General features: G+C 42.8%; 1 protein-coding gene across 4 annotated transcripts in view; it reads left to right on the top strand.

Moving 5' to 3' along the window:
- The window catches only part of CRIM1 (cysteine rich transmembrane BMP regulator 1), a 184,756-nt gene extending 158,822 nt beyond the window's left edge, over positions 1 to 25,934 (top strand). For all 4 annotated transcript variants that reach the window (XM_036931634.2, XM_036931637.2, XM_036931635.2 and 1 more), the window contains 4 exons: positions 13,438 to 13,632; positions 19,402 to 19,524; positions 21,961 to 22,151; positions 23,457 to 25,934. In XM_036931634.2, the coding sequence (XP_036787529.1) occupies positions 13,438 to 13,632; positions 19,402 to 19,524; positions 21,961 to 22,151; positions 23,457 to 23,633 (686 nt within the window). In that variant the 3' untranslated portion in view covers positions 23,634 to 25,934. The remainder of the gene's footprint in view (positions 1 to 13,437; positions 13,633 to 19,401; positions 19,525 to 21,960; positions 22,152 to 23,456) is intronic.
- Positions 25,935 to 26,609: the final 675 nt, after the last annotated feature.

Raw genomic sequence — 26,609 nt, 5'->3', positions numbered from 1 at the left:
TGAAGTATTCTTTCTCAGCATAAGAGGATTGAGAAGTGGTGATCCTACTAAAAGTAGAGTAATTATGAATATTTGTGTTCCTTTCAGCTAAATTATCAAGTCCCTAATGCACAGTGATAATGCATCCATCCCTTTTGATGTGTAAAGGCCTCACGTTATGTGTGTTAATTTAGTAACATGTGTAATACATAATTAATAGGATTGATGATTAATTTTGAAAAGTGAACAACTTTGTCTCATTACTTAAAATACCCATCGCTAGGGAATTCATCCTTGTACTAGAAGGAAACTAAGTAGTAATTTAATCACACAGTTATTTTAATGGAACATCTGATTCCCTATTTTTTTATATTCCAGTTTTCTACGCAAATACAACATGAACTTAGAATTTATTTTCATAGGCTTTTTGACTGTAATAATGGCTTAAAGAATGGGGAACAGGAATCAAAAGATGACGTGAGCATAAAATCAAGTGGAGATAAAAGATCTGGTGGGAATTCTGTGTGATGACTGGTGTGATACGTGATTTCTTATAAACAGCAGATGCCTTCACTATAACACACTATATCCTTACAGGATAGCATCCGTGGTCTTATCACTGGCAACACCCTACATGCCCTTCTAGAACCTTTCTAGAGCAAAAATTGTTGCCATGCTTCAGTGAGACCTTTATTCCATCACTCCAAAAGGACAGCAGACAGTTAAGCCAGCAACCCTTACACCACAGGCACATACATGCCTGCGGGGACGCTTGCCTTGAGCACCTCACCCTTGCTCTGGTGTTTGTGCTGGCAATGCTTCTGCCAAGGACCAGGTTCTAGCAGCTTCTTTAAGGGGGACCATTAGCCTTTCCACAGAACCTCACCATGTTTGTTCATTTCTGGCCAAATACTATAAAGAAACACTACTTTGACCATAAAGATCTTTCTTAATTTAATTTATGGGGCCTTCAAGCCTGTATTGCTGCTGCATCATATCTTGTTGACTTTGGAAATTAAGATGGTGCTTAGATGTGCCCCTGATCAAGCCAAGCTGATTGCACATGATTGTTCTTGATTAAGCACCTTTGTGTTGGCTGTTCTAAGTATCACTTAGAATATTGTTTCGAAACTTAGGACTTAATATGTATTTATTTATTTGCAACCGTGTGTTATTTTAGAAAATATCTGAAGTCAGATACATAGTCATATCTGTGCACTGGAAATCCCTGCATCATTGCATGTTTCTCACCTAAGTCTTTGTCAAAGGTTGGTTATTTGGGGATGATAGTCAGTTGTTTGCATTACGTATATGTATTTCATAATTTGATGTGAACAGAATTAAGATACTCAGATTTCATGTCTTCAAGTCATAGCAAATATCTTTTAAGTGTCATTAAGTATCTCGTATCTTTTAAGGACCTGTGAAAATGAATTCCACTACAGATGGTACATGAAAAAATTATTTTCTTGCAGGTTGTACATCTGTCTGATTAGAGGTTAGCTGTTTCTACGCAAACTTCTGTATATCAGAAAGAAAATTTACTTTGGATCCAAAGGGTTATGATCCCACTTCTGGCGTATCCTAGCCATGTGTCTCGATATGGTGTAACCCTAGCTCAGTTTTCTCATCTGTAAAATGGGAATAATAATATTGTCCTGTGCTTCACTAAAATGCTGTGAAAACTAAGTGACATAGTACACATCTTAATATTTGAGTCAGAGCTTTCATGTGGAGTCAGGCCAGCTTGGCACTTATTTGGCTGTGATGGTATAATTATATTTCCTCTGCATAGTCATCTTCAACTAGCAGATGATTAATAATTAATTTCTCCTAAGGAGGGACGGTGTCTACACTTGGCATCAAATCCATCTATCATGCAGCATTCATTGTTGCTTAGGTTTATGATTAGGCTTACATTATGTTTATTTATTTGTGTAGTTATCTTTTCTTAGAGATAATATAAATAGTATCTCTTTGGAACATCTGTTGATCTTTGTGTATTTAACTCAGCCCAGTAATCAAACATAGTAAATATTTAATTCTGCGTCTCTAAGGCATGAAACCCACGGAATTAAATATTGTACATTTTTAAGCCATACTGGCACCTTCACTGGAACATTTTTCACAGCTGTTTCTCCAAGTGTGTTTTCTTAAAATTAAAAACTTCTGTGTATCAGAAAGAAAATTTACTTTGAATCCAAAGGGTTATGATCCCACCTCTGGCATATCCTAGCCATGTGTCTCGATATGGTGTAACCCTAGCTCAGTTTTCTCATCTGTAAGATGGGAATAATAATAATATTGTCCTGTGCTTCACTAAAATGCTATGAAAACTAAGTGACTTAGTATACATAAGTAAAGTATTTTATAAATGGTAAACACGGGAATGTACATTGGTTCAGTACAGTTACAGCTTTTCTAACACAGTGCAGCTGATCTGAGGTGATATGCATCATCAAATGGATTCTGGTATCTTGCTTTAAATATAGCACCTGCCTTTCTGGCAAGAGAAAGGCCTGGGTATAGCATCCTAGGGATGAGCTTTTGAAGGACAAGACTATTTTAGGTAATGCTTTGGTGGTGTACCTCATCCTGCACACCCATAGCCTAACCAGCCCATGACTGTCGCAGTCACCTTGTCGTGGTCCGGGCAGAAACAGTGTGCTTGCAGAGGGTCTGTAGCGCAGCTGTGCTGTGTCAGTGCCTTGCCCACAAATGTCAGCACTTGACCGTCCTTTTGTGCTTCCAGACATGGCCACGGGAGAGAGAATGGAGTGTTTTCATTTTTTGTTTGAGAAGCTAGTCCCATTTGAGGAGTCTGTGAACTTGTGCATGACCTGCTGTGATTGCTGGAGACAGAGTACTTGGCATCTGTAATCAGGGCATCCTCTCGGAGGGCAGAAACCTGGTATGCTGTGCACATCCTCATGTGCCTTCATTCCAGTTCCCGTGGCCCTGACTCTGCAGCCCAGGTGGTCACAGTTAGTGTTGAAGTGATAAGAGCAAAAAGGAAGGGAAGCAAGATGTGCCTCTGTGTGACGTTCAGCAGGTGTAAGGCTAAAAACACTCCAGTTGTCATGCACTGTACTAACTTTGGAACAGGCCTGATGTTGTCACAACAAAAATAAACACTGTGTGATTTCAGTTGGTGAGGTCTCACCCTACACCCTAGGAGGCTTGTCCTCCTGCTTACCCTATCAGCAGCTCTCCTCACTTCAGCATCCTGTGCAGGCCCCAGTTGTGTAAACAGAGATCCAAGTTCTGGTTAACTTGGGGGAAGCCTCTCAGTGGCATCATCTTTATCTGCACTGCAGCTCCACATTCTTATTCTGAAAAGGTCTCTGTTGCACAGAAGGGAGGCTGGCCCTGGTGTTTCAAGAGATCCGTAGCATGTGTCTTTTGTCTATTCTTTCTGTTCATGGTGCCCACTGTGATTTTGTTTTATACCCTCTAACGGTTAGGGGGAAAGACTCTACATAAGGTTTGCATATCTGAGGAGGAGATGTAATTAGATGTGCGGTCAGTCAGCAGTCCATCTGGAGGTGCTGGGGGCATCTTCCTGAGCAGCCATGGCTGGCAGCACGAGACCTCTCCTGTAGGTGCAGAAACTGGCCACTCCAGGAAGTCCAATGGCTTCTGCCTCATGATTTTCCTCAGAAGATTCTGTACCCTGACTGTTACATAGATAGCTTTCTTTAAGTCCTCAAGGAAATTTTAGGTTTTCCTTCTTATTTGGGCCACCTTCATCTTTCATAGTTCCTCCCTGCCTTTTAAACTGTGTTATTCATTTTCAAAATGATTTCTTTGTATAATTTTCAAGTGCCTGTAGGTGCACCTTGGATGGTAGGCCTTATGAGAGATGAGGCCTTATTTAAAGTTGAGGACAGAATGTGTTCATGAACTTCTTATCTGTGAAGTGCTAAACCAAACCCATAGCAGATGCTTAATGCAAGGATGGACTTTTGTTACTGAGAAATTCTGTCCTCTCTCTGCGTGCAGTAGGAAGCAGCCAGAAGAAGTCAGTGTTTACTACTTTGGTGAGATTTTTAGTGTGAAATTTAGGAAAGTTTATAATTCCTCTATTATCTGGGAACCCTGTGCCAACACCAGCTCTTTCCAGTATGTTGACAAAATCTGAATGGCTCTTGTGGCCTTTATAAACACCTAGACTCCCATCCCAAGAAAATAGAATAAAATAAAGCAAAAATGGGCTTCCAAGGAAGGTCTTTAAAACTGTTCAGACCTGCTTTCACAGCAGCTGGAGACAGAGGTAGGAGTTGCCTACAGGACAATATTTGTCTCAGTTTTTTCTTTTTGTAAAAATGAATTAAGAGCAGAAATGCTTTACTCATTAGAAGCTAAAAATTATAAACTACTCAAGTTTGGAGTGAAATCAATAATTTTGCATTTTTAGCCCAAAATCTTTCATCATTTGCTGATAGAATTACTGTGTATTAGCTCTTTCCCTCGTTGAAGTTGTCTAGGCCACCTGCATCCATTTTCAGCATGACTTCACTTGAGTTCCACTTTTGCATTTTACAGTCTGTGAAGGTCCGGTGAGCCAACATATTCAAATTGAGTCATCACCTTCTGCCTACGAGTGTCTGTGCACTTCTCAGTGGCCTGCAGATTGTTTGTTTGCTCAGATTCCTTCTTCATTGCAATTTCTGCTTGTCTCCTCTTTACATAAAAAAAAAAGTAAAGCTGGTTTCTCAAACAAGATGCTCACACATTCTATTTATTCTCCAGCATATACCCAACTTGGGATATAGAAATGAGATGATACCACAGGCCAAGGATCTCAGTGTCTTGTCACTTAAGAGAAAGTAAAATATAAAATAATAGCATTTCATTCCTTTGTGGGAGTTAGAGAAAGAGTATTGTAATGCATTGTTAAATTTGGAAGCTAAAATTTTTTAAGGTACTACGCTATCTTTATCCAGGTCAGCTGTGTCATTGGTGATACTTGGCTGCTTTTCCACTCCCTTTTCTAAGTCTGTGTAACCCACACTGTACCTGCTATGCTACCTTCTCACACCTGCCCAAACAATCTCATGAAAGTTTTCTTTAAATCCCTCGGACTTCAAACTTAAGAGACCAAATTGAAGTGTGATGTTATTAGCATGGCATGCAGTTCACACATCTTTTTGAAACATTTGGCATATCTCTTTGGACCCGGAATCACACACAGCTCGTGAGCGTTTCCCCAAGGGCCAAGCCTCCTCTGCCTTGAGCACCCCGCATCCCGTGTTAGAAGAGCGCCCCCTCAGCAGTCTGCAGGAAGAGCAAGACCCCCACTACACTACCTGTTTTGGATGGTTCTGCAGTCAGTTTCTTGGCCACTGGGATGGATCCCAGAGTAAATTACTTCTCAGGACTCTAAATAGGCCACTGGAGGTTTGAAGGAACTGATGCAGTTTCTAGAGCGAACTTCCTCCAGGGAAGTTACCCCCACACCAAGACTGACTGCATGGCCACCTCAACCAGATTTAGGACCCGAAGTGTCTGTACAAGAAAGTTGTCTCCTGGCAGAAATTGAAAAGTCCAGATATAACACAGTTAGTTGGAGTTTAGTTTTTATAATCCTTCTCCAGAGGAAAGGTGTGGGGAAATCTGGAGATGCTTTCCTTCCAGGGGCAAATGTATATCCCTCCTCAAGGTCAGGTTGAGAGCAAGACCTGAGCTGCCACATCAGTGAGTCCCTAAATGCTGAACTGGATCTTTATAGAGAAAGAAAACAATGTAATTCTAGATTCTAGGTTTTCCCCAGCTGTTAATTAGCTCTATGGCATAGTGGCTCAAGAAAAGCAAAGTCTAAGTTTAACAGCTTGTTAAGACTTCTTTTCTCATCTGGAAGAGAAGTGAGATAGCGAGACTTAAGCAGCTGGAGAAGTCAGCTCCAGAGGGGCTAACACAGCGAGGCCTGTGTTTCTCCTTCCCCTTGCCGGTCAGCCGGAATCAAGGAAAATAGGAGGGGAAACATCTCATACTAGGTTCTCCACACTCTGCCACTGAAAGGCAGGACATATTTTTATGGTAGTTGTATGTGATGCAAGATAATGTTCCTTCTATTTTGAATCCAAAAACGGTAAGACCGATCTCTGAGCACTCCACAAGCCAAACGGCCCTCTGGAGGAGGCGTCGCGCATGGGCCCTCCAGGCTCCCGACACAGTGTCGGCATGATTGCAGGCGCAGATCTCCATCCTTTAGCAGGGACTTTGTTTCTGAAAGAGGCCGAAAGTCATTTCAAGCCTAATCTGTTGGATAAGCTAGAGGCCAGAGCTGAGGAGACCAAGTACCAAAGCTGATCCAACCCAAGGAGCGTTCATAAAATGGTGACCGTCTTCCTTGCATGTTTCAAAAGTGGGCTCTGGATGCCACTGCAGAAGGAGAATGCCAGAGCTGTATGAAGCAAGGGCACTGTTCATTGTTGGACAACACTTAGAGTCCCACAATGACTACTTAGAAGGGGATCACTTTTGTCTGGATATATGACTCCTGGTGTGCTTGTTTTAAAAATAAAACTTATTATATTAGTGTCATACCTCATGCTTCCCTTGGAACGTTCCCCTCTAATCCTCTTCCTCTGGGGGGTGGGGGAGAAGAGTGTTAAATAAAGATTTGCATCAGGGGACCGTGAGTCCCCAGTAGCCATGTGGTTATCTCCATCCCTTTGTGGGGCTGTGTTAGGTGTGCGAGGCAGTCTAAGCCCCAACAACTGCAAGGGGCAGGGCATCTAAACGCCCATTTTTCCAGTCAGTGCGCAGTGACACTTGTTCCCGTGACCCGGACCCTGCCCAGGAAGCGGCCCTCCCTGAGGTCCCACCACAGGGTGTGTGGACCTGCGGAGTCACAGTCCCCTTGGTTCCCACCCTGGCCCTGCCACTTCCTAGGAGCCAGATGGATTTGATTCATGCCATATACTTAGCACAGTGCCCAGAGCATAGGAGGCATTCAATAAGTGGAAGTTGTGGTTATTATTAGGTGTTGAAGAATAAAACTAATGTCATTGTCAGTGGAAGCAAACCAGTTGGAGTGATAAATAGAACGGTCAGAATTAAATGGCACAACCCACTCAGTAGCCAAATATAAACCATTTACTTTTAGTTGGATATTCCCATGTCTCTATTTCTATATCCCCCTTCAGCCTGAGTGCTTAAAATGCTTTTTATATGTACTTTCACTTAGACTCTGCTGTTTCTCCCTCAGGACTACAGTGACTTTAATAATTTATTATTTGGAACCTCAAATTGCATAGAATAGCTGCCACATCTCCCCATAAACCATGTAGTTTCTAAAACTTCCTGACAGCTTCTTATACTAACCCAGGGTACCATGGAAGGAAGGGCTGTCTAGGAAAGAAATGAGCATGTGAGAAAGAAGGGACACCAAGATCCATGAGTCAGCTATAGCCAAAAGCAGAAGTATTTCTATAAGCCTTATTAACCAAAACCTAATTAACTGCAGTGTACTCTAATCTGGGCCACGTAGCAGCCACCCTGGAAAAGTTGAGCAGGGCTTTTCCAAAAGCAAGAATCCTCCCTTTACTTCACATGAAAATTCAGTAAAGTGTTGACGAACTCATATCTTAAATGTGGCTTTGTTTTAAAGCATGTTTGAAAAAACAAACTTTACCATTTTGAAATGTATTGCTACTGTGATTCAAACCGATCAGATGTGAAGGTATCATAGAGGCATCGGGGGAAGGGTTTCTCTGTTGCTGTCTCTGAAGTGGGACTCACCATGGACTGAAGGCCCATCTGCTCACCTGTCAGTCCTGATGCAACACCACCGCTGCCATGGCCCGCTCCAGGGCAGCACACGGGGGCCAGCTGGGCCTTCCCCTGCAGATGTGGGAGAGCCAAAAAGTTGTATGCTTGTCCAGAGAGGCCCAGGCCCACCTGAGACGATGTGAAGAGTGTTCCATGTGCTCCTGGGAGGGAAGGAAAGGAGGAAGGGAGCCATTAAGTAGAACTCAGGGCAAAGAACAAAGCTGAACAGTCAGATGGAGCCAGGCATGTACGCGGGCTCTGCCTCTTTACTTACTTGGTGTTGTCAAGTTACTTGCTCGCTTGAGCAGGAGTAGAATAGACTGCCTACCTCAGAGTTCCCATGAGGCTGAACAGTGTGAGCTGTTGAGCACAGGAACTGGCCTCTGTGGATACTCCACACATACTAGTTTGTTCTTCAGTACTCAGCACCTAGATCTTCCTCTGAAAACTATCTGGTGTCTCTCTTGTGTCTGCCCCTCATGCCCCTCACCTCCAGTCTTTAAGGAGATCAGCTGTGAGAATGCTCACCATGCAGGTCGTGGATCTTGCTGTAGCCTCATGGAGCTCTGCACAGTGAACCTCAATGCTGGTGTAGACTTCTGTGCAGACTTTGAGGTCCCTGGTTCCTAATAGAGGACTTTTTGGGGCCACTGTCCCTTTTCCACTCTCTGTGACCTCCAAGAAGACACTCATTCTTTCAGCAGTGCTATCAAGTAATTGATTGGCATCTACTTCTATACTCTACCGAGCTCCAGGATTTTTTTACATCGCTGTGTAGGTTTAAGTTGTATATAGCATGATGGTTTGACTTTAAGTGAGATTGTACAGTATCTGTCTTTATTTCACTTGACATTATGCCATCAAGGTCCATCCATGTTTTTGCAAATAGTAGGATTTCCTTGTTTCTATGGCTGAAGATATTTATGTGTGTGTGTGTGTGTGTGTGTGTGTGTGTGTGTGTGTCTGTGTGTACATGCCACAGCTTTATCCATTTGTCCATCAATGGACACTTAGGTTGGCTAACTGTACCATAAATAACAGTGCTATGAACATGGCACCCCTAGTTTTCTTAAACAGAATAAATAGCTTCCTAATCTCAAATCATAATTAATCCAGCTGCAAGTGAACTTGAGGGCAAGGTGCTTATGAGGTAATCTGTCATGAGTAGAGCGTGAAATAGAGATAAATTGCTAGATGAACATGGAAATTCAGTCTAGGGCATCGGCCCACTCCCTGAAGGGGGACAGCTTCATTACTGCCTCTCAAGCCCCCAGGTGCCCGACCCATCTGACAGTGCCTGCAAGCAACTGTGCTCAGAGACTGCAGTGTCTCTCTGGGGGGCTTCCCATTGAGTAGGTTTTGCTGTGTTCCTTATCATCATATTGCTATTATGAATTCTTAATCTTGAATTTAGAAAAAGAATTTTGTAACAAAATCAAAGGAATTTTAGTTTCACCAAATATGTAGTCAAAGTTCTTGGTTCAACCCATCACCCTCCAAAGCATCCAGAGTAACGTCTCGTACCATTTTATAAATATTCTTTTAGACAAAAATCTCATTCAGTAACCAAACGAGTAGTTACATAAACACTGTTACTCTATAGCTCAGCACTTGGTGGCTGGCATTTCCTCCATGGTTTAGTTTTGTTGCAGTCTGTTGAGACTTTCTGAAGTAGGTGGGCAGCATTCAGAAAGCACCACTTCGCATGGCCCGTTTCTTAGGCTCAGACTTAATTCTTGCCTTCAGTATTTCCATGTGAGTGTGTGTGTGGTAGGGTACATGGATAATGCATGCTTGTTTGTCTACATGTGTGAGGTTTCCAGGGTATATATTTTTGCTTCATTATCAAAAAGTAACTCAATTTCTTAGCAAAAAAAAAAGTTCAAGAGAAAAAGTCATCCATGATTCTAACCATTACTATTAACATTTTCAGTTCTTACTGCACAGTTTTTCATCTTCCTCCTTACGTGGTTGAGTTCATACTGCATGTGTTGCATATTCCAGGAGTGCTCAGTGTCTCTCTCATATGATTGTATCGTGAGTCATTTCAACAGCCTCCTACTGTCAGACACACATTTTTCCCCCAATATCTCGCTATTATAAATAATATTGTGATGAACATATACCCAAAAAAAACTTGCTTTAGGCCTTTTCTGATTATTTCCTTGAGATACATTACTAGAAGAAGAGTATTGAATCAAAGGGATATGCACTTTTTAAAGATAGGTAGAGAAGGCTGCCAGGTGGCCTTTTCTCCCGCACTCTCACCACCGGTGATTTCCTGCCTGTACCTTCCAGGGACTGCCTGGCCTTCAACCTCTTTTCCCTGTTGAGTCCCAGGTAAGTTCTGTCCCAGTGGTGGCTCTGTGGTTGTGTTCACACAGACTGGGAATTCGAGGGCCAACCACTGCAGGTCTGACTGCCCCACTGGACTCTCAGGAGCAGTGGATAAAGCCTCGCCAGGTCACTGACAGGCTCACCTACTGTTTATTTCTTAAAGCAGGAAGATGAGTCCTTTATTGGAATTACCTCGGCTTAGCCTCCCATGTAAGACAAAGTATGTCCTTCATACCTCCTCTTTCTCACCATCTATATCCTGAGAGCAGTTCGCAGAAGTAGCTCTCAAACCCAGACTTCCTTTCCACCTCTGTCCCTGCGGCCCTTATTTGGGCCCTTCCCACTGTCCCTTGGACACTAGCCTCGTCTCCCATCCCCCATCCAGGCTTCCATATTGTCACAGTCCAGAGTTCCCTCCTCAGAAACAAAGCTGATGAGGCCCCTCCCGTCCACCATAGGAAGGAATCTAAATACGTCAGTTGTGAGTCAAAGGCCTTTGCAATCCAGAACTTCATCTCCAGCCATTACGCACACACACCCTCTCTCCCTCTGCCTCTCTCCCTCTCCCCCTACAAGCCCAGCACATCTCACTGCCCTCCAGCGTGACCAGCTGTTAAATACACCTCCTTCTGCTTGAAGTGCCCTCCCTCCAGCCTCTCCTACTCATCCCTCAAAGTAAAACTCCAGCAGCCTCTCCTGGATGAGGCCTTCCCTAGTTCCCCATCAAAATTTGTTGCTTTGCCCTCTGTGTTGTCCAGCTCCATGTATGATGTGCGGGAGCTGACATGTATGATGGACTGATGGTGCTGTGGTGGGGCCCCCACTCCCCAGGCCCGCCTGCCGCTGCTTGGCTGTCCTCTGGGTCTGGGTCAGGGTCAGGGCCAGACCTTTGCTTCCACTGGTGATAAAAACTCGTGGAATGAATGAATGGATGTCTTTTTTATTTTCAATGTCTTAACCTAATTTTAATAGGTAATGTTAACCTCCTAAATATTAGTAGCACAAATTAATTGAACATCTTAAGATGTAACAAATATCTTTGCCTAGATTTAAAAAAATAAAGACCAGTGCTTGGCTTTGATTTGAAACCCCGTTTTACAAATCCTCATCCTTGCTGCGCCTGTGTCTTCCTCCCTCCCTCCTTTTCTCTAAGAAGAAGACTGGCAAAGATGCCTCTGGAGGAAGCACAGAAAGTGATGGACGAGATGGGGTGAAAGCGTAATTTCTCTTTTCTAAGGTCCTTGCACAGTAATTCATTTCTCAAATTTTATGCAGTGATACTGGTCCATCGTATGAGCTGTTAGCTAGATTTATGTAAAATATAATCAGTAATACTGCTTTATGAAGAAATGCTTCCTTTAGTAAAGAATTCACTGCATAATAGACTCCAGATTTGATGGCGAATCTAATGTCTTCAATGAAATGTTGGCTGCAGGTTAGAATATTACTTGAATTAGCTCCATTAAATGATTCTCCTCAGCCATTTGATATGTACATTTGGAGTATCTTAATGAAGTCACCCCCTCCAAGGATTCCATATTAGCAAAAACTTCTATCATAGATATCATTTGAAAGCCTCCAAATGAGTTTTTAAGCCTGACAGTCAGTGCACCAGAAAACTTCCGTGCAACATTCACAAATACAGAGAAGTCTGTTTTTAAGTGGATAATGAAAAAGGATTTCTGTTTATAACTAGAACTTTCTGTGATGACTCAATATCCCTTGTTGAACCCTGAGGCAGCAGCAGTGAGGGAAGTGACAGAAAAGTTTTGAGAAGCAGAGAGATGATGCTTTAACACTTGAGATAGCTTCCTTCCTGTCCTTGCTTATTACACTTTGTAATGGACTGAGACTTGTATCTGCGGAAATACAAAATATATAGTAAATAGGACATTGTTAGTGCCATTTAATAAGGTGCCTATGTTTGAGTAATCAACAAGAAGAGAACGTGGACACCAAAGACAGATCTGAGTATTTCTGTGTGACCCCCACTGGCAAAGCTCAGTGGGAAGCTTTTGCTGGGAGCAGCTTTGGGCCACCTGAGAGCGTGTAGCTACTGTAGAGCTGGGGGCTCTCCGAAGGTACTGGCTCCTGGTGCCTTACGCTTACATGTCTCTCAGTGCCCTCAGGCCTTCTGGGCTCTACCCTTTGTGTCTGGGCAGTGAACACTGTCCCCACTAGAGCTTCCCAGATGCCTTCCAGGAAGAACCCTAAGCCCTAGACACAACTCCTTCCCTAGAGAACTTTCCTTCCAGATTATTGTATAGGTATTCATCCAGTAGTAACCAGTAGTGATTGGAGATACCTTTAGAATCTGAGCATAAAATTTCCCCAGATCAGTAGGAGTCATACGGCTGTTGACCTGTCGGGGGCCAGGGGCCAGGAAGTGTGGCAGCCCCTCAGGGCTCTCCACTGACCAGCCCCCTCTCTGCTGTGCTGCTCACTTGGGCCCCACCCTGAGCCACTGTTGGGCTCTGAGGAAAAGGAGTGCCTGTGAAATGTGCCACTAGTAAATAAGTTCAAGTAAACCAACAAAAGGCATTGAGTCAGAAAGAGGAATTTTCAAGGGAAAGGCTGGGGGAGGGAGGGAATGAGGATAGCAGGGGAGAATGGAGAAAAAAGAAAGGTAGAATGTTTTAAGAGTTGTGAATACTTACACATAAAAATAGCTCTTAAAAATACATTGCTTTCAAAAACCATAGTTTGCTGAAAAAAATGGGTTGCAATGAAATGCGGTGGTTTTTAAAGTAGAAATGTCTGTGTTGATAAGAGGGAAATGATCCAGCATCACTGCAAAGTGAAGGAAACGGTTCTGTTGCTACTCACTCGCCCTCTAGGAGAGCCCAGGAAACCTGCTGGCCCCCTCGGATGTGCCATCAGCATTCCTTACTATTCCCCGGCATCATTTACAGAGAGATTAACCAAAGGGAGGAATTTCATTCATTCTCTCTATAAATAAACTCAGGTGGACTTATCTCTTGCTAAATAGAACAAAACCTCTGAACATGTCTCTGCCTATGTGTATTTCACTTTTAGCTTTTTCATGTAGCACCTCCGACAGCCATACAATAATTGAATGTGTACACTTTGTGATGACAGTCTAATGACACTTAACCCAAATGGGTATCATTCCCAGCTGCTGCTAACAGTTACCACCTTAGTGGCTCTTGATCAGGTTCAGGCCACAAGACGAAAGTTCTGAAGCTTCCCCCAAAAGGAGGGAAATGGCAGTAGGGGTCTGGGGAACACTGTGATTGTGCAAAGCTGTTTCCCTTTGTATCTCAAGTGTAGTAAAACTGTGCTTTGTCACGTCAAACTATTCCTCCATGCTGTTCTTTCCACTAGAAGACACAATTCCGAAGAAGGTGGTGTGCCACTTCAGTGGGAAGGCCTATGCCGACGAGGAGCGGTGGGATATCGACAGCTGCACACACTGCTACTGCCTGCAGGGCCAGACCCTCTGCTCGACCGTCAGCTGCCCGCCTCTGCCCTGTGTCGAGCCCATCAATGTGGAAGGAAGTTGCTGCCCAATGTGTCCAGGTATCTAAGGCACCATGCTGCCAATTTTTCAAGCTGGAATATTGATTTAAGGAGCACCTAGAGCAGACTCAGAACCTGCTCCGCCCATCTGTTAGTCCACGTGGCCCAACTGAAGCCTCCCCGTACAGAGACATGGGGAGTACCTTGAAACCATCAGGGGAAGTGCCTCATTCGGGTTCCTTGCTAGAACTGCTCTGGTCGTCATCATCTGCATTCTCTAAACATTAGTGGCAGCACAGCCTTACAGGTGTAAAAGCCTGCTAACAACACCTGCCCCTTCTGAGCAGCACAATCTAGTGCAGTAGTCTAGCGAAAAAGGGCCAAGGCCGGACACAGTGGGGAATCATTTAACAGCCATTGCCAGGTGAATATATATCAGAACCAAAATGGGGCCTGCGTTTAAAGAATACAGTCCTGGTTCAGCTTTGTCCAGTGCATCAGTTCCAGCAGTACTCATGCCATCCCGGGCAGGCTTCTCCTGAGCACACGTTTGAGCTCATCCCGCCTGGCAGGACCCACAGAGCACCCCGACCGCTGGCTGTTGCAGAGCCCAGTGCCTGCGTCTTTCCCCACATCCTTCCTCCCTTCATGTCAGCTCAGTTATTCACCTCCGAGTTTCAATCCTAAGTCCCCGACAGCTGCCCAGATCCTCCCCCAGGCTTTCTAGCTTCCATGTCTGTGTCTCCTGCCAAAACAGCTTCTTTATCCCCTATTCCCAGAAATGCAGGAGCTGAGCCCTTGACAGGGACAGCCTCTGGGCAGCGTTCCAGATCTAAAGCCCTAAACACACAACTTCACAGGCTATCCAGACCACACAGACTGGAGAGAGGGCTCACCCATAGAGCCCACTGAGGTCCTGAACGAGTCAGGAGCCACTCCATCTTCACCTCGATTCTTGTTTTCTCGGCAGCATGATAATAGGGAATCAGCACGATACAGTGAACTTCGAGGCATACCAGCTTAGAAGCGCATCTGTACCGTGCAGCTGTTAAGTGGGACAGTCCATCAGACCCAGGCAGTTTCACTGAGCTCTGCACACATTCACCTTCCGTTTAGGTGTTGTTCAGACTCTCCCTAGTTGAGCATTTCCATTTATCCCCTAATAAGGATGGGAGATTCTGCCAGGTAAAGAGGCTGAATCCTCTGTAAGGCCTTCACTTGGGTTCTCTTCATACTTCAGACTCACTGGCCTTGTTTAAGGGATAGATTGAGAGTCAGAATTCCGTCATGTGGTGTTCTGTCCCTTAGTGTCCACATGGAAAAAAAGGAGATCCTTAAGCACTTTGCATTAAGAAGCACAGGGAAGAGAAGTATTCTCCTTGGAGCTGTTTATCTAGTAGAGATCACCTGTGCTCACAGGGTTCAGGGTGGTTTTTCTAGTGGTATGTTTTGAATGGTCTCAGTGGTGAAACTTGATACTACTTATTCAACAAAGATTCACTTAGAGCCTACTATGCACAAGCACTGTTCTGGACACTAGGGAGACAGCAGTGAATCACAATCCCCCTCCACACAGAGCATGTGCTTTTGTAGGGAGGTGGGCAGCAAACAGGTCAGCAGCAAACAGACAGATCACAAGGTGAGGACAAAGGGCTGTGGAGAAAAGCACAGCCAGAAGGGACTAGGGAGAAGTAGGAACAGGCTGTTTTTTTATATATACACATATAGGATGGTCAAGAAATGCCTCACTGATAAGATGACTTTTATGGAGGGACCCAGAAGAATTGCAGGAGTTATGGGGAAGAGGCAAAACCCTCTGGGTATATGTGGGGTAAAAGCTATGGGAACATGCTATGCACAGTCCAGGAAAAGCAGAGAGGCCTGGATGGTTGGGACCCAGCGAGCAGGGAGGGGAACAAGAAGAAAGCGGGTAACTATGGGCCAAAACATATGGTTTCATGGGTCTGATAGATTCTGGAGAGTTTTGAGCAGAGGAGTGATGTGATGTGACTTAGCTTTTAACGGGATTTCTCTGCGACTGGGTGGGACATACGCTGGTGGGTGGGTGTGGGGGGACGAGTGGAAGCAGGGGCCGGCTGGGAAGTTAGTTCCCCTCTGATCCAGGTGAGTGACGGTGGCTTGGCCCTGGGGGGTAGCTGTGGAGGTGGGGAGGGGTGCTCAGGTTCTGTTTGTATGACAAGGGGAGAATCGATACTGGACAAGATGTGAGGAGTGAGAGGAGGAGAGAAGTCAAGTGACTAAAATGATTTTGTTCCAAACCGTGGAGTTGCAGCTCTGCAGTAAAATCAGTTGGGCTTAGAACATTTTTAGTTTGAAATCTCTATTAGGCATCTAAGTGGAGATAGTGAACAGACAGTGAGTATCTAACATGGAGTTCAGGAGAGAGGTTGGGAATCACTTTATAAATTTGAAAGTTACCAGCCACAGGTGGTTTTCAAGCCTTGAGAGTGGAGGAGGTCCAAGGAGGAGTGCAGATGAGAAGAAAAGAGAACCGAGTCTGGGCGAAGCGACCCTCCGACTTGGGAGGCTGGGAGGTGAGGAGGGGCGAGCAAAGGCAGTGGAGCCCCAGCAACAGGGGAAACCTGAGCGAGCTGCGGCCGGGAAGCCAGGTGATGGGAGAGGGGAGGCAGGCATCAGCTGTTGCCCCTCTAGCACTGTCCTCAGCTTCACAGGAGCCCCCGCAGTACAGTGGTGGAGGCAAAGTCTAACTGGGGGAGTGGTGCAAGGGGCGGCGTGGCAGGAGGGGGGGGGTTGTAGACAGTGTCATACAAGCCTGCTGCAGGGTGAGTGCCGAGTTCACAAACAGGATTTTACTGCGAAGTAAGGTGGCCATGGAGGGCTTCACGGAAGGATTTGGGCTAGACCTTGAAGGACAGGTGGGCTCTCTCTTCATCGGAGTGCAGAGAGTGATCTGACCAAAGACCCTGAGGTGGGATGGTCACAGCCAGATGCCCCGGGAACAGAGATTCCTAGTAGCAGCAGGAAAGGGAAGGTTTGGCCAAGACTTTTAGGGTCCTGTTTGTTGAATGAAGAGTGTAGTCTTTATCCTTTGTAGGGAGTGGGGAGGCTCATTTTGAGCAGCTGAATGACAGGATCACAAAGGTGCTTTGAGAAGACTAAGGAGTGGTATGCAAGAGGGACTAAGGCCAAGGGACACCAGGGGCCAGGACAGCTGTAACTTGTACGGCAGATGACCCCAGTGTGTGACAATAAGGACCCAAGTGCAGGTGCTGGTGGTAGGAATAGAGGTACATAAAGATTCACCCTGCTTGGTCTGTGAGTTTAATAAAGAAGAAAAAGTGCAGATATTGCTAACATCCTTATTCATTAGCAGAGATTTCTCTAGTGACTTCTCAGAATCTACTGTGGGATTGAAATTTAAGTTCTGTAACTCCTTTCTGCATCCTGATGTATTATTGATGAATCATTTCTCCATCTTATCTCTAAAGCAAATTTTACAATCAGTTGAGCTTTGCCACATTACACTTGGCAAAATGTGGCCTTCCCTGAAAGGCTGGGTTCCTATCCTGATTGCTCGTTAGCTCACCGTGTGATCTTAGACTCTCCACTGAAGTTTCAGGCTCTTGTTCCGCATCCAAACAGCTCATGCTACCTCACGCTACATATTAACCACATCCTGGGTTGTCTCACCCTTTACAAAGCACTTTCCCCCTCTACCGCTTTCGGATGTGAGTATAAAACCTATGCACTGGTCCGCGGTTTTGTCCCATTTTGGAGAAAAACTGAGGCTCAGAAAAGTTATGTGAATTATCCAAAGTCATGTAGCTAGTTAGCAAAAGACCTGAGAGTCCTGGCCCTAAGCTGACTTCAGGTTCCATCGTTAACTTGTGAGCCCCAAGCATCCTGACCCGTATTCCAGAAAAGATTTTGAGGAAGGTGGCTTTTACAACAGGCCAGGTGCCTTTGAAAGTAAAATACAGCCCGAGTAAGTTGGCCTGGGTCCCTCTGAAGTTCACATCAAATATGACCACAGGAGTAACTCTTAATCCTGACCATGTTTCCGTGATCTGAGTGGCCTGGCCAGATGCAGTTTCCATCACTCTCCTGGCCCTGCCATCTACAGTGCCAGCAGCTAGGAAGGGCTGGTAATGTGAATGTCAGAGGGTTGTATGTCCCCGTTGGGGCTGAGTGCTGTCTTCAGCCCTGGAAGGCCTGGGTCTGGGCATGGAAATGCAGTAGCACCCACACTTTTTGTTTCTCCAAGTAGTTTTTTGCTGAAAGATTTATCCTTTCTGGCAGAAGTGCTCAGAGGCAGGCTTCCATCTTAGGTTCACAGTCAAGGGAACTGATCCTCTCCCCTTGGACTTGAGGGCTCTGACCTAGAGCTTTGAGCATTTGGTGGTAAAGATGGAGGTTGGGTGGATTTTAATCAGAGCCGAACTTGAGCTGAGTGGAGCAAGCCGACACAGCGGACAGACGGTGAGCTGCCGAAGGGTGAGAGGTGTCTGTCATCTGGGAGGCCCGAGGGCAGGCGTGTCCAGCTCACAGCCTCCTTCCCCGATGGAGACCGGTGAGGTGCTGAGGAAGTACTTGGTGAACACGGTGATACAGTACTCACTCAGTCATCCACTTCTCGGTGCAGAGAAGACAGATTCTCCTAACTTGTCCTGCTGTTGGGCAGTTTACTTATTAACCTCTGAATTTATTTCCCTGGCAGATGCTCAGTCATCTCAGAGCAGAACTTAGCAAATACTCTCTTCTCTACCACTTTCTCTCAAATTCCTCTTAAGGTTAATTTCTTAAAAGCTGGTAACTTTTCTTCACTGTGAGCCAAGATTATTATTAATTCTATTTTAACTTATATTTTATGTATTTTATTTTGGACTAAATAAAACTTTTAGTGTGTACTTAGTATTACCAAGGTTCAGTGACCTTATTATAAAAATCAGTAAATAACATGGCATCACCTGGCCCAGAGGAAGTGGCAGGACGGAGGCATTTTATTGTTGCATTTTGAAAATCTGGGTTCTTAAGCATTATTTGAAATTGTGGGCTAGTTGTTGCCAGCCAGATGAAGATATACAAATACATTTGAAAAGCCAAGGAAAGCTCTGAATTTTTTTCACTGGTCCCTTTTAGAATGACTTAAAAAAAAAAATGACCTGATATTTAGGATAAAGAATATTCTTCTCAAGACAGTTTTGTTTCATGTTATAGTATCTTGACCACAGTGCCTGTATGATTGAGTCAGGTAATGTAAATATATTTACTGAAGATTTTCTAGTCCACATAGTTCCAATGATAACATAGCAGACATTTAAGCCTTAAATCAGGCAGCCCCTCCTGAGGTCTGCCCACAGCCCGTGCCCATTTAGGGGAAGAGAGTGGGGGGATTGGCTTACGAAATGCAGAGTGGAAGATGCTTTCACTTTATCACTTCCTGTGATATATTTTATGTAAATGATTCGACAGTCATGGATGAAAGAGCAACAGTTATTAAAATATAACATTTAGCTGACAGAAAGTAAAAGAAATCCTTCCATTTCAGCCAATCTCCATGAACTTGCCCAGAACTATAGAGCCAACACCATTTGACATGAAAAAGCAGAGCTTCTGACCCTGGTGAAAAAAACTTTTTCCCCCTTTTTAAAAATGTGTCTTATAAGACACTTTTGCCAGCCATGCAAAACTACTGGCTCTCTAGCATTAATGATGTAAATGCAGAAACTGGGTCTTTCATGGCTCAGGACATGTTTAGAATACACCATCTATTTGGACTGAGGAAACAAAAGTCAACAATAAGTAGCCCCTCCATCATCTCTTATGAAAAATATCCCCGTCTTTTAGAAATGTATGTCCCGGAACCAACCAACATACCCATTGAGAAGACAAATCATCGTGGAGAGACTGACCTGGAGGTTCCCATGTGGCCCACACCTAGCGAGAATGACATTATCCATCTCCCCAGGGGTAAGTACCAACCAAAGTCAACTGAGATCTATCTAGTCTTATGTATACTCTACTTTTTACTTTAAAAACTTCCTTTAGGTAGCCTTTTAAATGTCATGCAAAAGTAAGTTCAAATAACTGCTCCAAGGAAGACCTACTTGGCTGTAACATATTTAACCCAGAATGATAAAATAAGTCTGCAGGTAACTGGGTAAATGCCTTCTTCTAGCCCCACATGCTCAGAGACTTCAGGATGATAGTGAGAAATGTGTTTCTTGTCCTAAGAGCTTGGTATCTGGAATTTCTTAGCCATCTCTCCTATTTATATGTGCAAATAAACTTTGTAAGCAGAGTAATAGTAAATTATTCACTGTCCCTGTGGATTCTGCATTAAGAGTTTATGCGTTAGGTTACCTCCCTCTTCTAGGAAGTTTTCATTCCACAAGAGTTCAACTTACTATGTCTGTTGATTTTTCTACTCAACAGGTTTCTCCTATGCTTTTTTTCCTTGCTCTGTCCCTTTGGTTATGTGTGATAAAGATGTTATTCTGTCTCTCAATAGTTAATTGGTAAAGCAATGCAGAGTCCCTGTTAATACTGCCTTCTGTATAAAAGTAGATATTTTGATGAAAATAGTTTAAGCGGCTCTTAGCTATGGCTCGTAAGTGCTTCCTGTCTACTCCAAAGACATTTTCAAAAATCATTGCTGTACAGTATTTACAATTTCTTTTGGAAGAAGCAATTTTCATTGTTTGAGAGGTTAATGATCTGTTACTCTAGATATTCTAAGTGTTATGCTTAGATCAGTCTTGGTGAACCAGAGAGCCAAACCCCTGTACCTAGTGTTTTGGCCCCTTATATAATTGTTCTGGCTGAGTGGAGCTTTATCATTGTTTACATTCATTCAGTCAGTAAACATCACTAACTACTGTGTGCCACACACTGTTATAAATGCTGAGCTTGTCATGAAAACAACCTAATTTATTGTAATATGTTGAGATGCATTACACAATACCTCTGTTTTGAAGACCCTGAGATTTCCTTTTGTGTCAGTAGCAATATTTATGCTTCTCCTAAGAAACAGACTGGTTTTAATCTTAAAGACATTGTAAATTTTATTTATACTTATTTTCATCTTTGCTTTGGCTGCTAGGAAGCTCAAAGTTAAATTTTACGGCTGTTTAGCATGAAAACGCCTTAAGGATTGAATTTTATAAACAAATCTTAGTTGAAGTTGCATTTCCCTTTCAACAAGATTTTCCTTAATTTAATTTTTAGTCTTCTTGTATGACATGCCTAAAACCATTTCCAGTATCATTCGGAATGTAGTAAGGCAAAAATTCATTTCTTGTGTATTGCCTGTTTAAAACCTGGATTCATCGATACAATGTTAATTTTACCTTTGGCATTGTTCTTGATGCTGATGAATATGTTCCTTTTATTTCCGTTCCTGTGAAGTATTACCATCAATACTGGCTAAAATGACTAGGAAGGTTCTCTTCTTCCCATTCCCCCATATACAAAGAAGCATATTAATAAAAAAAATTTTCAAACTATAGAAATCTTAATATCATAAATCTGTGTTACTTCATGAGCTGAGTTTCCAGAGCAATTTAAGAACAACTCCTTTTGAATGTATATGTCCTGCATCTTTCACTAGCCTGGACTCTGACACATTTAGATAACCAGACAACAGTGGATTATTTGAAAGAAAATAAAAGTAAAGAATGTTCCAGGGAGTACTCCTAATTGGTATACATTTAACTTTGTTATCTCTGTCTGCAGTGTTCATTGCAAGAATGATGATTTAAAAGAACAGAAAGGCCTCCCATTCATAAGAGCAAAATTAAATGTTGTCCATGTGCAGGAAATGTTGTCCTAAGGCAGGAAAATGATCTAATAAGCCTAGTCAGTATTCAGCTAGTTTATGGAAAGCTTTTTTGCTTAGAGCTCAGAAAACCAGAATATCAACCAAAAGACCAAGCTCTTGACTCCGACTTGGTTTTCACTATTACACTAGTGGTAAGTCTTACCTTTTACTTAGTAAGTAGAAGAATATACTTCGTCCTAGTTTCCTGTTTGCTGTTAAGGAGGAAGCTAATCTAATGTTTCTGCTTCAAAAATCTTAGACTATACAGGTTAAAAGTAATCAAAATATTTTTAATGGTCTACTTTTAGTTGCTTTTTGAAGTCTACAAATTGTCTAACTTAACTAGACCCAGCATCCTCCAGCCCAACTATTAACTTTCTCACCCTAATATTTCCTTTTCTAAGATCCATCCCTAAGAGCTCTGCCCTCTCCTAAGAGTTCTTTGTGCCAACATTAGACTTTCAACACATTTCAGCCTTAAAGTACTGGGAAGCAGTAAAGCCAAGTTGCTGATTTCTGCTTGCAGTGTACTTAAAATAATGCTTAAAAATTCTGGCTTAGGTAATGCTTGTGATCTTTCTTCCTAGACATAGGTCACCTCCAGGTAGATTACAGAGACAACAACAGGCTGCACCCAGGTGAAGAATCTTCGCTGGACTCCATTGCCTCAGTTGTGGTTCCCATAATAATAGGCCTCTCTATTATCATAGCATTCCTATTCATCAATCAGAAGAAACAGTGGGTACCACTGCTTTGCTGGTATCGAACACCAACTAAGGTATTGTCCTGAAAACGTTTGTCTCTTGAATGATCAAACTAGGAAAGCTTGCATGCTTATCTTTCCTTAAATTGCTTGCTGTCTTTTAGCCAGGAAAGTTTTTACTTTGCTTTTCATAGCTTCAGATGCACATCAAGTTGCAGCAAATATGTAGTACTTCCAGGGCTGGATCAAGCACTGGATGAATTATCCATCGTCCTTTGGTTAATGAATCCTGACCTTTCACAGATCCAGTTTCCTGAATTTTAAGTATTCAGGTAAAGAAATACCTCTGGATTGATTCCTAAGGCATTATTTATATTAGAAATTAACACTTGATCACCTAGTATTTCTCAATGATCTATCAACTTAGAACTGACAGAGAAACGAAGTCAGGTAGGGTGATAATACACCAGAGGGCAAGAAGAGAGCTAGGAGATGATGAGGATATACAGAAGTCCAGAGGACAAGGAGACATGTCCCAGGCAAGCAGAAAGGGGAAAAGTAGTAAAAGATGACACTGTGTAACATACTGGACAAAGTAGAGGCCGACTTCATATTGAGGAAGAAAGAGTATGCATTCATTGTCAAATCTGCAAATTTTAAAAGGCTAAAAAGAATTCATTTTCATTAAGGGAAATAAATCATGATTCTTTCCAACCCTAAAGTCACCTTTTTTTTTAGAAACTCATACAACCTTACCAACTGAAAGCAGCCTGAATAATTATTTTAATCCAGTTTACCATCTTGAAAACCCTTCCGTATAAAATACTCACCAGATGGTTATGCCACCTCTTGTTTTGACAAATATGCACAGGCCACAGCCTGGGTGCTGGGCACACACTGGGTCAGGAGACTGGGCTGCAAGACATGGTCCCCACTGTGCAAAGCTGGGAAAGGGGACCCACTTAAAAAGTGAGTGGAGTGACTCTGAGGCTGGCCCAATCTGTGATGCTGTTTTACAACCAGAGTGATTCAAGTTGTCTGTTTATCTTAAAGTGTGCCTACCTGGTATCTCCTCCTCATTCTTCAACCCTATAGAAAGAGCAGTAGTCTGCACTTTACAATTTTTAAAAAGTTACCATGTCACTTCACCAGTTCTTTTTCATCAGTTCCTTCATCAACCCCCTGACATAATTTTGTTGACGTTTCACCTTCAGTTTGTGAGTATCCCTCATAAAACTATAGTTGGTACTAGAACAGGATGTAAACTGCCTAGCTGTGTCCTGTGGAGCTATTATCTCACTTGAATTAAGTACAAATCCCCATTAATGCAGGATATGTGAAGCAACTAATTCTTTGTGGTTTTTTCCCCTCGTTAAATAGCCTTCTTCCTTAAATAATCAGCTGGTGTCTGTGGACTGCAAGAAAGGGACCAGAGTCCAAGTGGACAGTTCCCAGAGAATGCTAAGAATTGCTGAACCAGATGCAAGATTCAGTGGCTTCTACAGCATGCAAAAACAGAGCCATCTACAGGCAGATAATTTCTACCAAACAGTGTGAAGAAAAGGCAACTGGGATGAGGTGTTAAAAGACAGAAAACAGCTAAATCTGCTCTTAGAAGTAACTAGCATTCGTGCACTTGCTTAGTGGATGGTATTGGATTGTGACTTGATGATGTACAGCGCCAAGAGCTTACTGGGATGAGCTCTGTCTACAGCAGTGTGCAGGACAAGCATTCCCACGTTTCCTCAAGATAACTGACCAAGTGTTTTCTTAGAACCAAAGTTTTCAAAGTTGCTAAGATATATTTGCTTGTAATATAGCTGTAGAGATATTTGGGGGTGGGGACAGTGAGTTTGGATGGGGAAATGGGTGGGAGGGTGGTGTTGGGAAGACAAATTGGTCAGCTTGGATCGGGGAGAATCCCAGTAAAATCAAAGCAGCTCAGTGGCCAAGAAGATCCTTTTTTCCTGTGGCTCTGAAGACTGCACTGTTTACTGCAAAGTTGAGGCCTGAATGAGCAGAAAATAAAAAAGGCCGTGTGATCCAGCTGCCATAACCACCTTAGAACTACCAGACAGGCGCACCAGAACCCTTTGGGAGCCATCCCAGGTCTAAAGCCACAAGTTTCTTTTCTAGACAGGCACAACAGCAGTAGGCGGGTGAGGAAGCTGGAGGAATGTGATAGTGGCATTCCTCTAAAGCAGGGTAGGAAGGATATATACCGTTATACTTTTTGCTGCTTTTGTTTTCTTCCAAGTCAGCCAGCCAGTTCCGAGCAGAGGAAGCAGCTCAGTGAGACCCAAGTCATTCCTGGATGTGGGCACTGGCGCTTTCGTACCGCGGCTGCGCGGGAAGCAGGGAGAGGGGGAAGGACAGCAGGCGTCTCCAGGGACTGTGCTTCATGGTTCAGTTATATTGCTGGTTGTTCATAGTTTTTGTTGAAGCTCTAGCTTAAGAAACTTTTTTTTAAAAAAAGACTTTGGGGATTTCTTTTTCCTTATTATATACTGATTCTACGAAATAGAAACTACTTCATTTTAATTGTATATTATTCAAGCACCTTTGTTGAAGCTCAAAAAAAATATGCCTCTTTAAACTTTAGCAATTATAGGAATATTTATGTAACTATCCTATGCTTCAAAAAGAAACAAAGTATTTGTGTGCATGTGTATATAATATATACATATATATTTATACACATACAATTTATGTTTTCCTGTTGAATGTATTTTTATGAGATTTTAACCAGAACAGAGACAAACAGGCATTCCATATCAATGCTTTTAATCCCTTACAAACTTTTGAATACAAATCTCATTCTACCTGCAGTTTAACTGGGAAGATGTGTGTGGAGCGTGTGAGTGTGTGTGTGTGTGTGTGTACACACACGTGTAGCACATGCCTCGCGCAGTCAGCGCCACACCTGTGACGGAGAACATATTCCTTTACTAAAATCTTCCTCATTCAGATTCCCTTTGGCTGGTTTTCAATTCGCTCACTGGCCAGAGACATTGATGGCAGTTCATCTGCATCACTAATCAGCTCCTGGATTTTTTTTTTTTTCTTCTTCAAACAACTGTTTGAAACTACTGGAATATTGTCCATAATAAGCTGGAAGTTTGTTGTCATTTGCCTCAAATATAACTGACTGTATACTGTAGTGTTAACTTTTCAAACAGCTCTTAGCACTTTTATACTAATTACCCATTTGTGCATTGATTTTTCTTTTAAAAATGCTTGTTGTGAAAGACACAGATACCCAGTATGCGTAATGTGAAAGAAAAATGCATTGTTTTGTAAAGGAACTTTCAAGTATTGTTGTAAATACTTGGACAGAGGTTGCTGAACTTTAAAAAAAATTAATTTATTATTATAATGACCTAATTTATTAATCTGAAGATTAACCATTTTTTTTGTCTTAGAATATCAAAAAAAAAAAAGGAAAAGAAAAAGGTGTTCTAGCTGTTTGCATCAAAGAAAAAAACAGATTTATTATCAAGGGGCAATATTTTTATCTATTTCCAAAATAAATTTGTTAATGATATGATGTTACCAAAATAGATTTACATCAGCCTGATTAGTATAAAATTTTGTTGACAATTAATCCATTCCTGGCATAAAAAGTCTTTATCAAAAAAATTGTAAACGCTTGCTTTTTTTTGTTTTTCCAATCATGGCCATATTATGAAAATACTAACAGGATATAGGACAAGGTGTAAATTTTTTTATTATTATTTTAAAGATATGATTTATCCTGAGTGCTGTATCTATTACTCTTTCTTTGGTTCCTGTTGTGCTCTTGTAAAAGAAAAACAAATATAATTTCCTGAAGAATAAAATAGATATATGGCACTTGGAGTGCACTGTAGTTCTACAGTGTTGTTTTGTTTTCTTCAAAAATCAAAGCATTTGCAGTTTAGTTCTTGGCAGCAAATAAACATTGAATCTAAATGATACAATGTAACTTTCAAAGAGATTCCGTATCTGGGGATTATTAGAGAGCCGAATCATCCCTTTGTTTTAAAGTTGTCCAATCTGCTGACCCTCCGGCATCACAAACTGCCCCAGCTGGCTTTCTCTGAAGGCAAGCCTTTCCCAAGGAATCCTTGTAAGTATGGTGCCCCCCATGCCCCCCTCCCCCAGAGTACAGTGCCCCCCGGTGGACGCTGTACCTCCCCCCACCAGAGTGTACGGCACAGGAATGCTGCTCTTAGGGAGACTTCAAACCCCCCCCTATTGTCAGTCACAAATCAGAAACTTGACATCTCATTGGTGTCAAGACTCATTCATCATGCATAGGAAGAGCTGAGGTGGGAAACCCTAGTGGTCTACTGCTGAAGAAGAAAATTTACCAAGCAAAACCTAGTGGTCTACTGCTGAAGAAGAAAATTTACCAAGCAAAATTAGGGAAACCTCATTACCAGAGGATTTTGAATTGATTGATAAAAGAAATAGGTTTTTTCATATACTTCAGAAGCATCAACTTAGGAATGGGCTATAAACGGACCATGGTTGAATCTTCACCAGAGAGCT

Source organism: Manis pentadactyla, chromosome 2 (assembly GCF_030020395.1).
Source record: "Manis pentadactyla isolate mManPen7 chromosome 2, mManPen7.hap1, whole genome shotgun sequence".
Lineage (NCBI taxonomy): Eukaryota > Metazoa > Chordata > Mammalia > Pholidota > Manidae > Manis > Manis pentadactyla.
This window is presented reverse-complemented; position numbering and strand designations above follow the sequence as displayed.